Genomic DNA, 21,308 nt, shown 5'->3' with positions numbered 1-21,308 from the left:
CAGTGGCCGCGAGCAAGTCCTACAAGGCGTGCACAATGAACTCTAATGAAGGCTGACTCGGGGGGGGGGGAATTTAAGCTGCGCTTTGTAGGTAGTGCCAGTCTTCTTAAATCAAAATATAAACCAGCCTTGTAAAATGATGCGTAAATTCGTCGTCAAAGATAAACGTTGAGAAAAAACCGCGTTCCCCCCCCCTCCTTTTTTCGAGTTTTTGGAAGTTCCTAGCAAGACAAAGGGTTCAAACCACAGAATTATTGTAGTTCATTATAAAATACATCTATAATGCAGGATGTGTGAAAATAGGGCAGCAATGTACACAAAAAATTGCCTCTGCAAATGAAAAAAATTGATGGGTTGTTAGCCCCAGTCCTTTTTTATCCCAGGGTGACAGATTTCTTCAATATATTTTAATTAATATTATTTATTTAATATGAACAAGACGCCTGTTCTGGCGTTAACTCCGGCGCCCGTGCCAGTCTTCAATATAGAGCTTCTGAACATAAAAAAATACAGTTCATATTCGCATTTAGATGCCTTGCGAACCTAAATGTTCGATTGCGAAATTCAGAAGCACATCGTACTTTAAAAAGTATAAAAGTTCAATTGTTCAAAAATGTAAATAAACCACATGATATATTCGCTTTGTCTTACACTTTGCTTTTGAGATTCGCGCTTATATAGTTATATTAACAATCCTGTGCAAACTACGACGTGTCAACGCGCCCATACACGACCACATCATCTTGTTAAAAGGCGAAATAGCAGCGATATTATCAAAATAGGACCAGAATGAACATGTATTAAATATATTCTTACCCCAATTCAATCTAAACTTAGTCGAAAAGCATGAAAAGAACGGTTTATTTGTTGCTCTTGCGAGCGTAATCGAATCGCGCATCGAAAAATTTACCAAAGCTGTGCACCACAACTCTTGGGAGACAAGACTGGAACGCAGATAAATACGGTCACATACACATTTAAGTTAACTAATATATTTCGCGCCATTACAGACTTGCGACGACGAAAAATAAAAAAAAACAAAAACAACAAAAACAAAACAAAACCGAGGCGAATTTTCAACTCCGTCGCTGACGCCGGAGTATAAAGTCCAAACAGCATTAAATTTGTATTTCAGAATAAGTATGCCATACAACTCTGTTGTATGTAGAAGCAAAAGTAAAGAAAACAAGGAAAATGAACAAATTGAGCAATTTGCATACCACAGGTAAGTTCACAAAATTCACAAAAATAGATAAAAACTTTAGATTTTTTATTTTTAGATACACAAATGGACTTATAATACATAAATATTTCTTAAATAAGGTTCCTCTTAGAAAATAAAGAGAATTTTGAAAAATGGGAACAGGAAGTCAAGAGAATGAGAAAGGATGGTGAATGCTGGAGAGCAACAAAACATAGTTTTCTTTGATGTAAGCATTTCGAAATCAGTGATTACATACAGCCTCCAAACTCAACTGGTTCATGCCCTCATTATTATCATCATTATCAATTATTTTTCAACAACATATCAGCAACAAGCCGATTGAAGCAGCCAGAAAATAACTTACGTGCTGGAAGCAAGAGATGTCAGCTATCCCAAGAAGAACCATCATTTGCGAAAGTTCAGATAAACATGAGCTACGAATCTAATCTACTAAAAATCTTCAAGAAAGCGGTGGAGAGTGCAGAAATATCGAAGAAGCAATTAAAGTTGTTACATGATACCTATCATGTAGTTATAATATATATTCAATAAACTTTAGTATAACCTTAGTTAACCTTACATGCATGAGTAAGGGAATATTTGCGGAGAACCTCATCCCGCAAACCAACAAACGTAAACGACATAGCTTGGTTTGGGGCTAACCATTGTTTATTTGCTTATTCACGCTGTATTGCGTAGGGAAAATGTGTCACAGTTCTATAGTTTCTTCCCCTACCAAACAATATAAAAGTCGGAGCACAACTCTCGAAAGCATGCATTATTCATAAGGCGCTAGCCTGAATAGCATCATTACTTTGAAAACTATTTAAAGAAGTAACGTGGAAAGAACCACAAATCACAAGAACTAAAGAGAACCTTTACAAAAGAAAGAAACGGAGTTGTCAAGATATCGAGAGTTGTGCTCAGTCAGATAAGTCGAACTGTTATAAAGTAATATTATATATATCAAAAGACGTTATTAATTGTTTAACTATAAGTATAGCATCAAAGAATAAATCATTGGAAAGTAATCGGTTTCACAATCTTTGTTGCGAGCGAATTGAGCCAAAAGCGCAGCCATTATAATAGTTAAAAGGACCGGCTCGTAACAAAGTGTAAAGTGAGAAATTTACAGCAACAACTCCGCAGATGCAAAACCAAACTATCCACTATGTCAGTTATCATCAATAATCTGCAAGAAAACCTAATTGTCAAAACTGAAATTGCTGACCGACTCCATGCATCATTTGACAAACTCCAACTGTCTATTTTTCATAATGTAAAAAATAATAATGTTACCTCTCCAAATGGCAGAAAATATAGTGATGACATAAAAGAATTTTCTTTAACTTTATATTTTTACTCTCCCAAAGCATATGAGTATGTGCGCTCAATCATACCATTACCAAACCCATCGCTCATAAGAAAGTGGTCGAGTTCAATTGATTGTGAACCTGGTTTCATTGATGAAGCATTCCAATCTTTGAAAGCCGAAGTAGATAAAACACCTGCCAAAAAGATTGCTCCTTGGTGATAGATGCTATGTCCATTAGAAAACAAACACTTTGGGATCCAAAAAAGGAGAAGTGTTTAGGATTTGTAAACTTTAGCAGTGTTTACACTAGAGACCTATACCTGACCTAAGACCTAACTTAAGCAGTTAGTCCTGGGGCCGGTTGTATCAAGCCCGTTTAGCTTAAACGGTGGTTAAGTTCAAAATAGAAAGCAAGTCTATCGTTTTACTCAACAAGCAAACTAAATGTTTTTAACCTTAATACAAAGATACTGTTTACAACTACATATTCAGTGCATAGAATTCAGGTTGACTCATTCAAGAGAGTTGTAAGAGTGTTATTTAATTTTGACTTATCCACCGTTTAAGCTAAACGGGCTTGATACAACCGGCCCCTGTAGTGTAAACGCACTAGGACTGACCTAAGACCAACCTAGGACCGACCTAAGACCATGATTTCAGGCCAAGCATTAGAGGTGGCCTGAAAACATGGTATTAGGTAAGTCCTAGGTAAGTCTCGGGTCAGTCTTGCGGTGTAAACACATTTTCATTAACCCAAGTGTGATGGAAGTTAATTTCCATGACAACAAACGTAAATTCGAGTCTTTGATGTCAGCATTTAGCGGTCTTGAAATTTTAGCGCGATTTTGAAAAAATTAGGGGGAAATTCAGAGTTGATAATTAGCTACATTGCGAATTTCGGAACTTGCCGATAAGTTATATCACACATTTCTTAATTTTGCATGAAATCGTTGTTTGCCATTAATCCCAGTAATCACTACGTCGTATTCTTTTACGAGGCTTTGTAGTTTGTACGAAATAAACAAACAAAGAACTGCAAGCTTATTTTAATACTCTTCTCAAAGTACTTTATGTTGCGTGTATGTATATAAGTCCCGTTAGGTAACTGGTGTATAACACATCCTGTAAAACTTGTTTAGGTACTTCTCAGGTACGGGTAAATGTCAGGTAAATGTCAGGTAAATGTCAGCCCCTTCGTGTAAACACGGCTTATGGCCCTAAACCACCAGAGGATCCAGACATGCTTCATGCTTGCAACAGAAGCACTTGTTTTTCTTTTAGTTGGAACACGTACCAGCAAATTGAATGCCTCACTTCAAGCACAACTAGTTAGGATGGCTCTTGAAAAAACAGCTGATGTGGAATTACGAGTATGGACACTAACATCCGATGGTACATCCGTCAATATTAGCACATTTGAACAATTGGGCTGCATATTTAGTACCACATATGAATCCATGGTCACCAAATTCAAGCACCCATCAAAGGACTACTATGTTTACATCATTTTAGACCCTTGTCATATGTTGAAACTCGCCAGAAATGCTTTGGGAAGTATTGGATCCTTCTTTGATAACAATGATAGCGAAATCCAATGGGTGTACTTCCATAATTTACATAATCTTCAGGAAGCTGAATGTCTGAAGTTGGGTGACAAGTTTTCATCACAACATCTGAAATATGAAAAACATAAAATGAATGTGGGGTTAGCAGCACAAACATTAAGCAATTGAATTCATTGATTTTGGAATGCAGATGCCACAATTTAAAAACAGCAAGGCCACAGTTAGCTTTATTAGAATGATTGACCGAGTTTTTGACATTCTAAATTCAAGGAACCAAATTGGACAAGGGTACAAACAACCCCTAAGACCCTCATAAAAAAAAAACATGGGAACCTATCCTCAAATCTACAGCAGATTATCTCCTGTCACTATACTACTATTCCACCATTAAAAAAAAACATGAAGAAGAAAAAGTTCCTCTCAACACACAGGAGAAAGATTTTCATAATTGGTTTTGTTGCAACGATAAAATCAACGATTGAAATGGCAAGCGAAATGTTCTCGATCACTGAAAATCCTTTCAAGTATTCGTTCTCACGTATAGATATTCACAAGACCATGTAGAGTTATCGTTCTCATGCATTAGATCTAAAGGTGGATGGAATAACAACGCTAACAGCTTGCAACTTAAATATGCGTTGAGGAAGATGCTCTTCAGAAATGCTGTCACAGCCTCCAAACATGCCAACTGCATTGAATTTTCCGAATATTCCTCATCGATAATTCCAATTTTTCACCAAAGAAAACACAATTCTCCTCTGATTGAAGAGAAGACTGAAGTCAAAGATATCAACAATTTCACCCCATCAGAACAAATGCTGCTAGAGCAGTTGGACCAAGGAGGGCATTCTGAGTTTATTGAAAATATTTTGTTCTACATTGGTGTTGGTGGGTTTGTCGTTAAGAAAATATCGAAGTCCGTTACCTGCACAGCTTGTATAAGCAGCCTCACATCCAGTTTCAGCATACCAACACTAGAACATGCGTGATTACTGTGGCTCAAAATCAGGAAGAAATCCTTGTGATCCACCTGCCTCAGCCTTCACACAGTTTGAAAACCGGAGTGGTTTGACCAATCCATCGAAATCGGTCTTCCCCGTTTTCAAATACGCGGAACATGTTTTTAAAGCGATTGTCAGCAAGGATGGGAAACAAATCAGTTCGAACGAAAAATTACGCAGCAAAATGATCTGGGAGGTCTGCCATCACTTCATGGCAGATGAATGTTGTCGATCAACTGTCTTCGCTGATCACAAACCCGGATTAAATGGCATTCATGACAACCATAGAGTGAAGCTAATTAAATCACGGCCGACTGATATTTTACGTTTCGTCTTTTCACGTACGGCAAGCATCATTCCGAGTCCCTTATACAAGAAGGCAAACCTAGTGAAAGATTTCAATTAACAAAGTTAATTTTATTCAAAAATCAGCGAAAAATCACTTGATATTCTTATTTAAACGGATAATTATACTTATCTTTTGATAAAACAAATATTTTCACTACAATTGTATTCTGTTGTTGTTGAAATCGAGGTTGAAATTTGAATATATCTTTGTGAATTTGTCAAATAAATTTTCCTCAGAAACAGTTGATCGTCTTCTTTCTTGAACAATATTTCCCTGATTGCTTTTCATTTGCATATGACGTTTTTATCGGCGCCGGCCAAATGCAGAAAAAATGCATGAAAAACAGAAGAATAAAACACAAAAAAATATCATTTTTTTCGAACACGCATTTCAAGTCATGCGATCCAGCAACGAACACGAGAACGTTTAACGGAGGGGGGAAGTCATTTTCGCGGGAGTTTGGCTTCAACCAATCATAAGGCAAATCTTAGGAGTTAGCCTTCCAGATTTTATTAGAGTTCACTGGGCGTGTATCTATGACGTAATCACTGAAGTTATCTCAGTTACCTTAATTTAGATTTCATGAAGTTCTTCTTGAATCTTAAATCTTGAATCTTGAATCTTGATATTCAATAGAGCCTTGGAATGAAAGATGAAAGCTGTAGCCGTTTTGTAGTTCAAATGTACATATGAATCAATGACTCGAGGCACTTGGTATACTTTAATGATATGGAATGGTTTATAAGGTGAGTGGTTACGTGTTTTCAGTCGATAAATTTATACGCCTGTTTATGTATTGTACGGCTGTTTTATATGTATTGCTATTTGATCTTTAACATTAATTAAACAGAAATAGAGAAATTGCGTTTCATTAGGGTTAAAGGATATTAGCAATGATAGTTTTCTTGGTCTTGGAAATGAGATCGAAATCTCTGTTACAAGATTTTTATATCTTATTTACTTCTTCGTGAATATTGACTAAAGATATTGACTGACAATTATGTATCTGTCAAAGATTTTGTATTTAAACATTAACGTTTTAGTGGCGCTCTAATTACATGTTTAACTGGGGGTGGGTGTATATTTATGTATTTATCATTTAACATCACAAGTAGTTTATTTATATGAAACATGTGCTATGAATTTTCACACCATTATAGTAAGGGAGGGTCAATTTATAGGAGGGTTTATATATACATTTCTGTAAAAGATGTTGATTAATAAAAATCTCTTACAAACCACCTTTTCAATTATGTCAGGCTACAATAGCAGATAGTTTGCACAACTGTATATCCAGATATCAAAAGACTCCAACTATCCTGGAGAAACTACCCGAGGGAAATAGTGAGTTGTTTTCCCAAAAGTCTAACACTCGAGGGAAAACATTGAGACTCAAGGAAAGACAAAACTCACTATTTCCTACATTAAGTGCTTAAATGTTATGTAGGAACATAAAAAATACATGTTACACAACAATTTCGTTTAAAAAAAACAAATTACTTTGTTATGACAATATGCAACAATGCCAGGGAAACATTGCATTTATTTAAAATCATGTGACTATGAATGAACCAATCACATTTAAAATGCATTGCATTTATATAACAATTAGAAATATATTCCTTAGAGATATATTTTCTGACTATGAATGAACCAATCACATTTAAAATGCACAACACCTATATAACAAATAAAAATATATTCCTTAAAGATAAATTTTCTATTCCTGTGTTTTCAACTGGAATATTTATTTTGCTAACCTGTGCACCAACTATGGCCTGGTTTATACTATACCTCATTTGCATGGTCACAGTGTCAAAATTAGACATGTCAAAGTGCGTTTCACCCCCCAAAGGTTGATAGCATGCCAGCTTTTATAACATGATGTGCCAAATGAAAATGTTCTGGAGATAAAACAACTTCACCATATGAATCCAGTGTAGTGTAAACAGGGTCTATGATAAGGAATTTTGCTTTGAACTAATCAACAAACTTGTTTACATTGCTTTGGCTAAGCGAGTTAGAATGTCTAAATTTATAATACTTCATTTAAATATTAAAGTGGTTAATATTTGTGCATTCTGATTGGGGTCACTAAAAATAGAAACAAATTTTATGATTGGTCGAAAACGAGATTCCTCCTTGTTATCTATAATACTAATAGCGTAGTCCATATTTTGACTCAGTGTGCTTAAATTGTGCTTCGGGTGGTTATGTTTTTCTCATTTCAATACGTTATTTAGCAAGAGTAAGAGGAAATATCCAATCAACGATGAGCAAAAAGAAATTAAACCGTACATGGAAAAGAAAATTTATGAGAATCTTAATTTAACAAAAGAGGAAATAAAAGAAATTGTTGTTCTTCCTGCTGGCATGGATATAAATGAATGGCTAGCTACACACAGTAAGTTTGTTTGTAAAGCTTTTACAGTAATTCTTTGCAGGGGTTTCGAGAGGATGAGTGGGCTGCAGGGAAATTTTTTGGTCAGGACCTTATCCATATTTTAAGTTCTACTGTTTGTTGTGTGATATATGCAAGCACAGTTATTAGAATATACATGGCTTGGAGACCAGATAAAACTACAATGCATCTCATTAACTATGTTGAGGTACATTTATGCAAAAAATTGTTCCTTTCTCATCACATGTCTATTGTATTTTGCACAGATAAACCAACATAGCAATCTTATGATTAACATATTTTTCAAGTCAAGGTTGATGAGCTTAGCAACTGCCAAGATGAGTGCCATTGGTAAATTTTGCTAAAATACAATAGACACGTGACGAGAAAGGAACCATTTTTTGCATAACTCTGGACAATAACATAGTTAATGAGTTGTATTGTGCCTTTATTTAGTGTCCAAACCATGTATATTCTATTAACTGTGATGCAAGCCAATGTGTTAAATGGGGTAATTACCCCTTTCCCCCACCTCTCGATGCCAATGATTCTTTGATCTAATTTTATTTCATGTGCACATCCAGACCAATGCATGTAATCTATGAGCTATGACGTTGGTGAAATTTTAATATTAATTTCAATGTTACGCGGTTGCGAGAAGATATGGATTTTATGTTCGAGTGGCAAAAACAAACGAGTGAGATATTGTTTTTGACACGAAATAAAATCCATATCTTTGAGCGAACCATGCAATGTTCTGTATATTATATGAACAAACATTAAAAGAAACTCACTAATGAAACGAAACAAAGCGGGAAAACTCGCGTGAGTAAACACACGCATTACATATATGAGTCTTTTAGTTTTCTGTAAATCATCTATGTCCATATAGAAAAATTATTCATTTGGGGAATAATTTAGTTGGTTAAATATGTGTCAATTAATTTATAGGTCATAGGTTATCAAATATGTAGGGTGGTGCATGAGTATCTAGAGAGAGAATCGTGTAAGTCGTGATAGTGAGAGGGTGGTTTATCTGTGATCCGAATAATGAGGAAAAACTAACGTGTGTGTGTGTGTTGGATTGCCTCTAACGGCAATTCCTGTCACAAGTGGCACCTCTGACAGGATATAATTCTCCGACGCTTTGGCTGGACAATCATGTCCCCCGGCGAGAAAGTGAACATCGATAACATGTTTCTAACTCAAGTTCATCGCGAACATTACGAACATTTGTTTAGGCTGGATATATTAGGCTTGCAAGACTCCGCAACTGGTGACCAAAAGAATGTTTACAGTGAATTTAAGGAACAATGATTTAGAAGTAAAGAAGGCTGGTACGAAACCAGTCTTGTAGAAGGGAAACGTCCCCCATTGCCAAGCAACAAATCTGGGAGCTTAACGCATTTGATTCTTGAATACACTGGTGAGTAAGTTAGAGAGACAGAACCTGGAAATTACGAGATTATAAGAGAACAGATAAAGGAAGGTATCCTAGAGAAAACTGATAAAGAAGTATAAGGTAAAGAGTTTTACTTACCCCCATAAAGCTGTGATAAGAGAATCAACGGAGACCACAAAGCTTAGAATTGTGTTTGACGCATCGGCGCAGGAAAACGACGCTGCACCTTCCTTGAATGAGTGTCTCGAGACAGGAAAACCCCTTCAGAACCACCTTTGGCAAGTGTTGGTGGAAATAGATTCCACCTGGTGACCTGAACCGGAACGAAGACCGGGACGTCATGCGGTTCCACTGATGCAACGATCTAAAATCAGAGGGGTGGGGGTTAACCCTTTGCTTCGCTACGAAAACCTTATTCGGACTATCCCCCTTTCCCATTCCTTCTCGGTTGGTGATACAACAACACCTGCAGTAACACGAGCAACAAACGAAAAGCGAAACAGTCCAAAAAGCTAAATCAATCAGAAGTAGATATTCAACGATGCAACGTTTCAGTTTGAACTGCATGTCATTCCAATGTGCCTGAACTCGAAGCAGAAGAATCACATACGTCATCGCTGACGGGGAAGACGTTCGCAAAACAACAAGTTGGGAGTCAAATTGGGACAAGCGGCTCTTCTCGGTCTTCCCTGGGACAAGAAGCAAGATGCTATTAACGTCAGCATACCCACAGAGAGAGCTGAGCCGACGAAGCGAGGAGTCCTTGGTAAGATCGCGAAGATTTACGACCCCTTTGGGCTGATATCACCGGTGACATTGGAAGGAAAAGTCTTTAACCGGGACTGTCGTTACCCGAAACTGCTTTGGGACGAAACTACCGAACAAACTAGAGATAAGGTGGTCAGCATGGGAAAGCAACCCTCCAGATCATGTAAGTGCCCCAAGAATTTGGCCAGATTCCACGAGCCAATCCAAGAAATCGAGCTCCACACCTTTTGCCATGCAAGTTGACAAGGAGTCCCGGCTACAGTAATGGTAGTCGTTCGACAACCGAGTAGTATCACCCAAGGTCTAGTTGTCTCAAAGTCGCGGTTGGCCAAGAAGAACCTTACCATGTACCTGGTCTAGAACTCGTGTTCGCTCACATGGCCGCTAACCTAGTCGACAATGTTCGGAAGGCGTTGGAAGGATTGATCTGTGTGATGTGTTCGGTTGGTTTGACAGCACGGTAACTCTCTATTAGATACCCGATGGTGGTGATTTAAAACAGTTCGTGGGCAATTATGTGCGGAAGATTCAGCAGTAGAAGTTCATCCAATTGAGGCATGTTCCCACCCAAGAGAATCCTGCCGATCTTGGAAGTAGAGGAGGAAGCGTCAGCGGTTCCAATTGTCTTTGGTTGAAGGCCCAGAGTGGATGGCGGCCAAAGAGAACTGGCCAGCAGATTTCGTGACAAGCCCTAGTTAAGAGAGTATGGCAGTATATTCTGCACACTGTAATTCAGAAATCGGACGTGTTATTCAGAAACCGGACATATTGGAAAAGTGTATAGCTTTTGGAAAACCCTGAGAATATATGAATGGATCTCACGATTCATCCGTAACGCTAGGAACGTGGAGAAAAGCAAACATGGTCCCTTGTCAACTGGAGAGGTAAAAGAACAAGAAATTTGGTGGCTAGCGAGGGTACAACAGAGGAACGAGCATTCACCCGAATTCGAAGAAGGTCGTGCTAGGCTCAACCTGACATTCTCGAATGCCACGGTCGCATACAAGGAGACTACCAGACAACGACTTGTACACGGAGAAACTAATAGAGCACTCCCACAAGGTGACCCTCCATGGGGGGTGGGGCTGACGATGACGAAAGTGTGACAGAGATACTGGATTCCACGGCTGAGAAGACTCTCCAGACGCGTCATCGAGAAGTACTTCGGCTGCAAACGATTCCCCAAAGATCGAATCGAGGGAACCTTTCCTTTCCAAGTCGTGGGGGTCGACTACGCAGGACCTATATGGTACCATAAACGAGGAAAGAAAGAGGTAGATGGAAACCCAGAACATTTTGTGTCTTCATTTACGGCACCTCCGACCTTTTTCTCATTTTCCCATTTGCAGGGTGCCCACTACCAGCACCATCATACCCACCATCATTCCCTCCACCAGCATGGTATACCCCATGGACCCTTCCATTTCCCAATCCTTTCTACTCTCGAATAAGCTACCAGTGGCCTAGTTGTTTAACATTGGTTTACTGGTTAAATTTAAATGTAATGTAGTATTTGGTTTTCTGAACTGTACAGCAATGAGTAGATCCTACCTCAAGACCCTGTTATGGTACAGATGATACTGTTATTTCATGAAGAGGAAAATAGACAGTTGGACCACGTGAAAATAAGAGAAGCAAATGTTATTTGCTTGGCAATTTGCAATTTTGCAAACGGCAAATTTTACAAGTTTGACTTTGAAGGGCTCGGACAATTTTTTTTAGTATTTTTATTGGATTTGTTGACATTTTTAGGTTAATATTAGAGAACACTCTTTTTGGAAGGGGAGTGTTTGGCGTAGCTATTTAAGATCGCCAATAGCTTAATTAGGATTGCTAGTCTTGGGTACGCTATAGAAATATTCACGTGAACAAGCAGCATTCTTTTCATTTTATATTTCACAATATATTCGACGTAAAGTGAATTAAACCACAAAAATGTAGCATTCCGTGTAATAGTTTGACGGGTAACAAAAAGTTTAACGATATCCTGGCAAAGATGTCAATCAAGTGGCAACTCAGCATGAGCTGTGCACCCTGGTGGGGTGGGCAGTATGAGAGGTTGATTGGACTGGAAAAGCAAGCTTTGTATAAGTCAATTGGTGACGGATATTTATCCTGGTCCGAACTGGAAGACGTGATTCTGGACATTGAAGTGACCTAACTAATCGGCCGCTAAGCCACGTTGAAGATGATGTCCAGTGACCAATATCAACACGAAATGCGTTGCAATTTGGCTAACCGAATATTCTACCGGAACAACAGTAGGATCGTATCGAAAACTGAATTTGGCGGAATTGGCAAAAGTCACAATTCTGTATGTTGCGACAGACGTCACCTTGTCTAGGCATTGGGAAGGCATTGAAATTTGCTCTATCCTTGGATGATTGGATCCCTAGTTCTACATCCTGTATAGTTAAAGAAACACGCGTGGAAGTTTGGGAGAACGAGGAATAATCTGTGGACGAAAGCGAGCTCGTAGGGCGAGTTTTTTCAGCTTATTTCTAGTACCCCAAAAATTCCACAAGTGTTTCCGTGTAACTGTATATAAACAAAGAAAAAATGTTTTCTATTTCTTTTACAATATAACTCAAATAATTTATTATAATTCGATTCAATTAAATTCAAATTACATTACTTCGCTTGTCAATTTCGGCGTGAGAAGTCCTGTGTTTCTATTTAACAATTAGTCGCCTCAGGCTTGGTGATTACAATCCTATATTGAGCCGAAGGAGAAGTTTTAGTATAAATTTCACTGGCCGCTGACTATAGCTTTTTGTTGTTGTTTTTCAAATAAGAAATTTGAAGTAATTATAATTTTTTCGAAATTATGTTGATTATTATTTGCAAACACCTCGAAATTTATACTAAAACTAGTAGCCGCCTCAGGCTCGGTGATAATAAGCCTATATTCACTCCGCCTTCAGCTCAGGGAATATAGGCTTGTAATCACCGAGCCTGCATGAGTCGACTAATTGTTAATGGTCAAGGATCTTTATGAGTTTGTATGCATGCATTTCATTTAGGACAGGTAAACTGTTTTAGGGTAAGTTGCCCATGGCAATCAACATGGTAACGCTGCCGAACTACAACTCAGGGCGAAACATCCGAAACTGACCACGCCCAAAAAATGGCACATGCTAACTGCCAAACCAAAATAGCTTTGACTAATCTGAGTCGCATATATGGTTCAGAGATGGTGCTTTTAGGTGTGGTCATTGGTAAGTTGAAAATGCCTAGCACTAATACTTTACAAGAAAATGACCATGCAGTACCCTATACACAAGTGTCAAATTGTGGCTTACTACTTCAAATAAACAGCAGTGGGCCTGCACTGCCTTTCCCCCTAGTCTTTTTTATAGAAACATAATTCGTACATTTTTAAATATATTATCACTGTTTGGTGTAAAAAAGTTAATATTTTTGGTGACTGAAATATTAATTTGAAATTTACTTACTTCCTGCAAATGGACGCATTTCGCCGAATTCCCAAGTTTACTCCCGTGTTTATCAGCGAAAATCGTTTGAATCCTTTCGAATATGAAAGCCGGTCGAGACATAATAATATCATTGACATTTTTAACAAGTTTCCAGAAGTTTTCCAGCAGAAATTTTACAGGGTGGTAAAATGCTGTATTTGTCATATTCTATTTATTCATATTTTTAATTTCAAGTCCGTTATAAAGGTCAGATTTGTTAATTCTGAAAAAGATTGGGGGATTGTTAATAATCGACACGGGATGACACAATGGCGCCGTATTTGGTCAAAGTTAGGGTTTTACATTGTCGATGGTTAAACTGTTGAAATCTACTTGAAAACTTCTGGAAACGTATTAAAAAGGTAAATGATATTATGTCTCAACCGTCTTTCATATTAAAAAGCATTCAAACGATTTTCGCTAATAAACACGGGAGTGTACTTTGGAATTTGGCGAAATGCGTCCATTTGCAGGAAGTAAGTAAATTTCAAATTAATATTTCAGTCACAAAATATTAATTTTTTTACACCAAACAGTGATAATATATATTTAAAGATGTACGTAATTATGTTTTAGTAAAAAATTTGGGGAAAAAGGCAGTGCAGATCCACTGCTCTTTATTTGAAGTTGTAAGTCACAATTTGATACTTGTGTACGAGTATTGCATAGTCATTTTCTCGTAAAGTATTAGTGCTAGGCATTTTTTACTTACCAATGACCACCCCACCATTTCTGAAACGCACCATCCTTGAAACACATAAGCACCTCAGATTAGTCAAAGCTTTTTGGTTTGGCAGTTAGCACTATAGTGAATGAGCCGTTTTTTTGGGTGTGGTCTGTTTAAAATGTTGCGCCCTGTGTTATCGTTTGGGCAGCGTTACCATGTTGAACGCCATGGTCAATTTACCCTAAAACAGTTGCGGTTAACTGTCATAAATCAAATGCATACAAACTCATAATTTTTATACAGGTCTTTGAATATAAATAGAAACACACTTCTCGACCAATCTGCACGCGCGTACTATAGATGTTGTATTATAAAGGATAATAGTTGCGAGGCGAAAGTGACCGCAGAGACAGAGTGGCCAAAAACGACATTCAGAACATCAATGTCGTAAACTTAACATCGTTTATTATACACACTTACCAGTCATCGAGGGAAAATTTTTCAAAAACAATTTTTGAAAAATCGAGTTTTGTAGGCGTCCCCTTTCTAAATATGCCTATAGTTGCGGTCCTGAAATATTGAAAAATGCGACAACTATTTATTAATTACGCGACATAAGGGATCATAATTGATCGCGTAGCGACAGCGATCTATAGTTTCGGCTTGGTTTTTTTTTTTATTTTCCTCTCGGGTCGACCCCCAGCGTCGCTAGCTGCGGGCCATATCACCCTAATCGGGAACCTGCGCACAGGTAAGTTGCTAGTTATATCACGTGTTGTATTCACTTTGGGCATATTTCGTTTCACCTTCGAACTTCGAAGCAGTAAAGTAGAATCAATAAAGCGATCAAAATGCTAGCAAGTGTTATCTTTATCTTTACACTCATTACACATACAACTAACTGCACACGCCGAGCAGAGTAAGCCTGCACTAAAGGATTTCAAGCAGTTTCGAAATGGGCTGTTTTGTGTTTCTCCTGCTTTCAACATGCGACTATAGTTCGGTATATTGTTCATTTTTATTATTAAGAACATTTACGACACAAAATTTGCATAGCTGGGCTGGCTACGCCGCTGTGAACGACGCGATCATATAACGCCTAGTAGGCGTCTTGTCGTTTTATTTTGCTTTATCTTTTGCAGCTATTTGTCCCCAGTTTTGAAAAATGATTAGGTGATCCCCTTCTCTCCCTACAGCATACGCCTGTGGTCGTGACACGAATTGCATGCTAACAAAATACCATCCCAAGATACAGCACGTTGAGAGATTCCTTCCGTTTAATTTTTAGTCTCCATAATCCATATTCTAGTTGATTCTTTTACTTTATTTAAACACTGTCGAAAAGAAACTATATCGCAATTCGCGCCTTTGCATCTTAAACAGCCCCGCAGGAATCCTTAAAGGTAGATTACAGTCGGTAATATAAACAAACGCTGTGTTTACATATTACATCGCTATATCTCTTAAAATATCCTGTCCTATCAGAATATTTATTACCATTTTAGTTCACTATATTTGTAAATTAGTAACAGATACAGCTCAAAGAAATTCAAAACATACAAAATTTGTGTAATTTCTAAATCATGGACCTAATTATGTTATGAGCGGAACCGACACGCAGAAGCCGTTGTGACCTGTCTTTAAATGTTTTTTTTTAATCTTTTTAAGCACTAACGCTGTTCAACAGCATCAATCACATTTATGGAGCAATTACGGAGTTTTGCACCGCAACCACATGCCCAACGATGACTGCTGGCACAGTGTAAGTGATGTGAAATTCGCTGGCTATGTTCACTGAAGATGTAAACGAATATAGATTTAATGGAAGTTTTCACAGAATTCGCGCTATATTAATCGGCTTTTGGCTCACCTTGTTTAATTAAACTCTAATATAATAAGGAGAAATTTTGTTTTAAACCAATCAGCAAATTTGTTTGCATTTTAGAATATAACCAATCAGAATGCACAACTATTGAAATATTTACCATTTTACATGAAATATTAAAAATTGGGGCAGTTTGCCGATTGGTTCCAAAATTGCTCCTTGTTTTCGAAGATATGGTTAGTGCAACAAGTATCAAGGTGAATTTAGCACCGGAAAGTGCATTGATATTTCCAAACTGCTAACAATCAGCATGCAAAATTTGCATTTTATTACGAATATGAGCAAAATAGTATATCATTCGCATACCGCGTATACAGGGTGTTTGGCTTAATAGATTGTTTAAACGGGAAATGGTTTATTCCCATCACTTTGCGAGTTCTTTCAAAATAATCTGATGAAAAGTTCTGATGAAAACTTTAGATAACAAGGTTTTTATGAACTGTAGTTTGGTGTCTGTAATAATGCATTCTAAATCAGGCTCTATATTCGCCGCTCTTTTAGCTATAGCGAATAACCACCAATACAAACTGTAAACTAAGCTGCAAGGCCTCAACACGTGTTATTTTCTCCTATAGTACCTAATTTGTGTAGGTAATCATGCAATGTTGTTCGCACAATTTGGGGTTGATGACTGATGATTTAGGGGGCTGTTTACATGAGCCCGGTTACCCGAGATTCATCGAAGCGTGAGATGATTTTGAGGTATTAAAATGAGCAAATAACATGATCCTGGCAGTCGTACAATCACCACAACAATAGCATGAGCTTGTTTGGTGTCATAACGACTTATTTCAATACCTGAAAGTCCTCTCACGCGTCGTTGAATCTCGGGTAACCGGGCTCATGTAAACAGCTCCTTAAAAGTTTGCCAATTTTGTCCAATGAACATTTAGTATTCATTACGTAATTTTGCATATTTTATAGCATGTACAGTTGGTACGGACGCAAGGGCAAAATATCGGCACCCCAATATATTGATCTAGTGATGACACATATACAAAAACATGTTGAAGATGAATCCTGTTTTCCGTCAAAATATGGTAAGATGTCTGCTAAGCTCTAACAGCAAGAAGTTGTTTTGAAGGGATTTCTGCCATTTTTGTTTTACCTTTCTCGCATTGGCGGATATCTACCAATTTTAGGATTCCTAAACGCGTGTAAACAAATCTAAAACAATAAAAAGAATTAACAATTAAGAGGGAAGGAGGGAATAACACCCCATGCACTACCTGATGTGTAGTGCAAAACGTCGGTCGCACATAAACCATTTGTCGTTTCTGTTTGTGTTGTTACGAAACCTTTGTTGAAGCAAGAAATATGATACTATACACTGTTCTGGGGCAAAAAAGACAATCAAGAAGGCTTTGGCATATATAAGCATTTCTAATGCTTATTGAATTACATGATAATGCATCCATCTTCATCGTCCGGCAGTACGTGATGTAAAGTGGTTCACCTAACACGAAATACCTAATTAGAAACGAATCCAGATGGCAAGGGTCGCGCGTGGAACATGTTTTATTTAGTTTTGAGGAGATTAAATTTCTGACTGTATGGTCATAATTTGAAAATTTCTAAATATGAATGTAATCCATATTAAATACGAATGGAATCCACATAGTCTATATTTCCGTTTAACGAACACAAGTTAAATACATTTCTATGAAAGTTCTTATTCAATATGTTCGAAATTTATCATTTTGTTTGTATAAAAATTATTATAGCTATTTTCACTCCAAAAGGCTATCGCCTTCTAGCTCGCCCCCCTCGCCTTTTCTAGACACTTATATCCCTGTGGTATTTTGCCTGGTACAGCGCTTCTGATCGACTTTTATATTTTTTCAAAATTTCCCATTCTGTAGGCTCGAAATTTCCCGCCAGTTTTGGCACGTCAGTAAAAAAATTCATCAAGCTGTTGCTACATGTTCTTGGACATTTATACTACAGTCATATCGCGGATGTCAGTGAATTGCAGCTTAATCCATATCTAAATACTGTTTTTATTCATTTAATGTATTTTGACAACAGATTTTCGTTACTAGAAGCAAAAGACACCGTGCCTTTAGACGATTTAGCCCAAGCTATGAATCTTAATCTTGATCCGATACAGAGTTAGAAAACAAATAATATATATACATATATAAATATTGGAAAGTTCATAAACAATATAATAAAACTGTTTTTTCTTTATATATCTACTGAAAATTTATTGTTGTTCCTTCTCGTCTATTTTACATATTATACTAGTTTGCCACTACGTAACTACACGTGTGGTTTTGGATTATTTACTGGTAATTATTTACATAAATATTTCACAGAAAATAAGATATGAAAATATATAACAAAATCTTACATAAACTGGTATTATTAGGTATTAACATAAATTTAAATCCGGCTGGAGTATAGTTATAATGTCTCTTTCCCAGGGTAAGGGTCTTAATGATATTTCCGTAATTTCGTAATAGCACAAGACAAGTTAAACATTTGAAGTAAACGACTAAATTTTTAATAGCAAACATGTTTCGGCTTACACTAAGCCAACTTCAGTGCGAAGTGGGCTAAGAATATTTACAGCAGGATGTGTGATACAATAAAGTGACATATGATACAAATATGAGATTACAATAACAAATACATGTGTCAATTATTATTTACAAAAGTGGGTTTTTATATTTACAAAATAGGGTCAAGTATATTTACAAGTTGAAAATGGTACAACCTCGTACCCAGGGTCTTTACTCTACTCGTGGGGAGAAAAGACCCTGGTTGGGGCTGGTCACGTGAGCAATTAAAATTCTATCGCCACAGGGGGTGTGGCAGAGTGTCGTATTCACTGAGCTATATAATAGCGACCTTAAGATTAGACGACGGTTAGTGGAGATGACGGTAACCGGAAATGAATTGAACTATTGAGCATGCGCAGTAAATGTTTTGAAAGAAATTGCTCCGTCCACATCACGACGACGACGCCATTTTTGCTGTTTTGCCGTTCACTAGAAAACGCCTCTTACTTTTCATGGATCCAAAGCCGTAAGTTTATTAATTTTTGTCTTTCTCGATTTGATGGAGAAATATGATTTTCCTGTGTGAGTTTTTCGTCGAATCAATGTGTAAATTTCGATTTTTCCTTGTATCTTTTAAGGAGGCAAATGGTTTGGTCGCGAGACCATGACGAGCTGTTGTGCAGGGAAATCCTGGTCGTAGATCCCTTTACAGGCACAAGGCGAAGGACAGTACAGAGGGGCACTAAATGGAATGAGATTGCACAAAATCTCAACAGCGTTCAGCACGTATCGTTCCGAGTCAACCAAAGGTCTGTGAGAGAAAGATACAACTTACTTGCAAGAGAATTTCGAAAGAAAACGAAGGACGAAGAATCGGCCAGTGGCATCGAAATTGATGACGTTAGTGAAATCGATAAGGCCCTTGAGGATATCGTAGAAGTTGAAGATGCAGCAGATCAAAATCAGCAGGATGTTACTGAGCAAAAATTGCAAAAAGAAAATAAAGATCGAGAAGATGCTGAATCGATTCGATTAATGGCCATGGAGACGTTGGGTGAAACTCAAAAACGAAAACTCGTTGATAATAAAGCCAATAAACCAGTAAAAAGGCGATCAAACGGCAGTGATGCAGTTAATTATTTGAGGGAAAATCTGCTGTAATGAATGAGTGGAAAAAAGAAGAGTTAGATTTGCAGAAACGGAGGCTGGAAGCTGATAGCAAGAAACATGATGAACTCATGCAAATGATGATGAATCAACAACAAATCCAACAACAACAACAAAAGCAACAAAATGATCTTATTCTGACTTTGTTAACACAGCTGAGCCATAGAAAGTAAGCTATGACAAACTATTATATATATAAAGTGTTCATATTCCATTTTAGCTTGGACTATATTGAAATATAGTTTCTAAAAACTGTTAGTTTTTACATAGTATTTAAAAAAAACAGTGAACATTGTTTTGTTATTCTATGAAGTCTTGAGATAACTAAACGTTTAAGGTTATATGGTTTTAATATTGTACTGTACTTTACAGAGTGTGCAATAAATGTTTTATCTACAATGTCTTTAGTCAATAGTTCCCAAAATACTCTTGTAGAGTGGGAGGGCTTAGACCAAAATACTCTGAGGTTTGATTTCCATAGAGGCAAGTTAATGCATTGCGTAGTATTGCACAAACAATATACATTTTCCCAACACAGCTCAGGCCAATTTTTAAATTCTTTTTAAAATCCATGAATTTAAAATAGTTCACGATGTCTCCAAAAAGCCATTCAACTGCTATGCGAACTTTGCTCATAGATTTGTATAATTCTTTCATCGGCTGAGTTAAAACAGCATTTCTGAATGGAGCCTGCAGGTGTACCCTTAATGGGTAAGCTGGGTCTCCATATAGACATAGAGGTTGGCCTTCTTCAGTAAAGCAAAATGTTTGAAGTTGGTTTAGTAGACCAGATTGTGCAAGCATAAAAGAGTCGTGCCTTCTTCCCTCTGAACAAATTAGAAATAATGCACCATCATGTATATACATAGTTAACCCAAGAATAAACCATGCTAAATTGATCTTTAAAAATAAACAAAAAAACTGCTCAAAACCTACTCACCCATAGGTCCATACAAATGACCAATCATTCCATTTGGCAGAGCAACAGATTGAAATTTAATAGCATGGACACGTTTGTGACCATTGTAGACAGCTCTTTGCAGTTTCCCTGGCCGACAAATTGCTCGGACAGTTCCATCAATAAACCCAACACAGTTATTGAGTGCAGCTCCTTTTAAAAAAATAGAACTAGCATAATCTTTTAGATTATCAGGGCTGAAAAGCATTTCATTCCAGTGAGAAACTCGGTGGCCGTGGTGATCATAAATGTAGTCTACAACTACATTTGTGATCATGCTCAGTTCAGGAACTGCCCTGCCAAACAGTGGTATCATGTCCGAGTATCTGCAAGGATAGGCAAAGCGTTTCAGAACAGCACATAATCCTTCAAGACCATCTGCCTTCGTTCCTTGAGGACATTTAAAATATTCAGGTATACCAAGAGCTTCAGCAAGCTCAGGTATATCATTTTTTCTGAATCGCAGCTCAGCTTCGCATTCAGTGTTTTCCAACTTTTCCAGACAAAATCTGCCGTATTCTTGGTAAGGAAACGCTGGATTTTTGGAAAAATTACTATCATACAACAACACAAACTCTTCGTCGTCGATAATGTTATCAAAATAGCTTTCAACTAAAAATTTTCTGGTCTTTTTGAAAGTTGTCAT

At 37.3% G+C, this 21,308-nt stretch overlaps 3 protein-coding genes across 4 annotated transcripts; 2 read left to right on the top strand and 1 right to left on the bottom strand.

Moving 5' to 3' along the window:
* The first annotated feature begins 6,033 nt into the window (after positions 1-6,033).
* Positions 6,034-18,179, top strand: LOC114526599 (MOB kinase activator 2-like). Of its 2 annotated transcripts, XM_028548196.1 has the most exons (6): positions 6,034-6,180; positions 7,678-7,838; positions 15,817-15,910; positions 16,958-17,073; positions 17,896-17,993; positions 18,076-18,179. In XM_028548196.1, exons 1-6 carry the CDS (start codon positions 6,164-6,166, stop codon positions 18,097-18,099), a joined length of 510 nt encoding a protein of 169 aa, XP_028403997.1. In that variant the 5' UTR covers positions 6,034-6,163; the 3' UTR covers positions 18,100-18,179. The 2 variants fall into 2 exon arrangements, with proteins under 2 accessions (XP_028403997.1, XP_028403996.1); XM_028548195.1 differs by having other exon boundaries at positions 17,896-18,179.
* Positions 18,180-18,889: 710 nt separating this feature from the next.
* Positions 18,890-19,698, top strand: LOC114526510. The gene is made up of 2 exons (XM_028548123.1): positions 18,890-19,063; positions 19,176-19,698. The coding sequence occupies exons 1-2, from the start codon at positions 19,050-19,052 to the stop codon at positions 19,696-19,698; spliced, it is 537 nt and encodes a 178-aa protein (XP_028403924.1). The 5' UTR covers positions 18,890-19,049.
* A 135-nt stretch (positions 19,699-19,833) lies between these two features.
* On the bottom strand, positions 19,834-21,291 carry LOC114526587. Its single transcript, XM_028548186.1, has 2 exons — positions 20,645-21,291; positions 19,834-20,531 (listed from the first exon to the last, which is right to left on the bottom strand). The coding sequence occupies exons 1-2, from the start codon at positions 20,976-20,978 to the stop codon at positions 20,113-20,115; spliced, it is 753 nt and encodes a 250-aa protein (XP_028403987.1). The 5' UTR covers positions 20,979-21,291; the 3' UTR covers positions 19,834-20,112.
* Between the last annotated feature and the right edge of the window lie 17 nt (positions 21,292-21,308).

The sequence above is a fragment of the Dendronephthya gigantea genome, unplaced genomic scaffold, assembly GCF_004324835.1.
Source record: "Dendronephthya gigantea isolate DGI-Jeju-01 unplaced genomic scaffold, DenGig_1.0 000039F, whole genome shotgun sequence".
NCBI classification, from domain to species: Eukaryota; Metazoa; Cnidaria; class Anthozoa; order Malacalcyonacea; family Nephtheidae; genus Dendronephthya; species Dendronephthya gigantea.
This window is presented reverse-complemented; position numbering and strand designations above follow the sequence as displayed.

Bases quoted from the DNA above. Each gene is read 5' to 3' on its own strand.
- LOC114526599 (XM_028548195.1), top strand. The intron at 15,911-16,957 runs GTAAGTGATGTG...CATATTTTATAG, and splicing joins ACGATGACTGCTGGCACAGT to CATGTACAGTTGGTACGGAC. The intron at 17,074-17,895 runs GTAAGATGTCTG...CCCATTCTGTAG, and splicing joins CTGTTTTCCGTCAAAATATG to GCTCGAAATTTCCCGCCAGT.
- LOC114526587 (XM_028548186.1), bottom strand. From the start codon at position 20,978: ATGATACCACTGTTTGGCAGGGCAGTTCCTGAACTGAGCATGATCACA. The intron at 20,532-20,644 runs GTGAGTAGGTTT...TAATTTGTTCAG, and splicing joins TCATTTGTATGGACCTATGG to AGGGAAGAAGGCACGACTCT.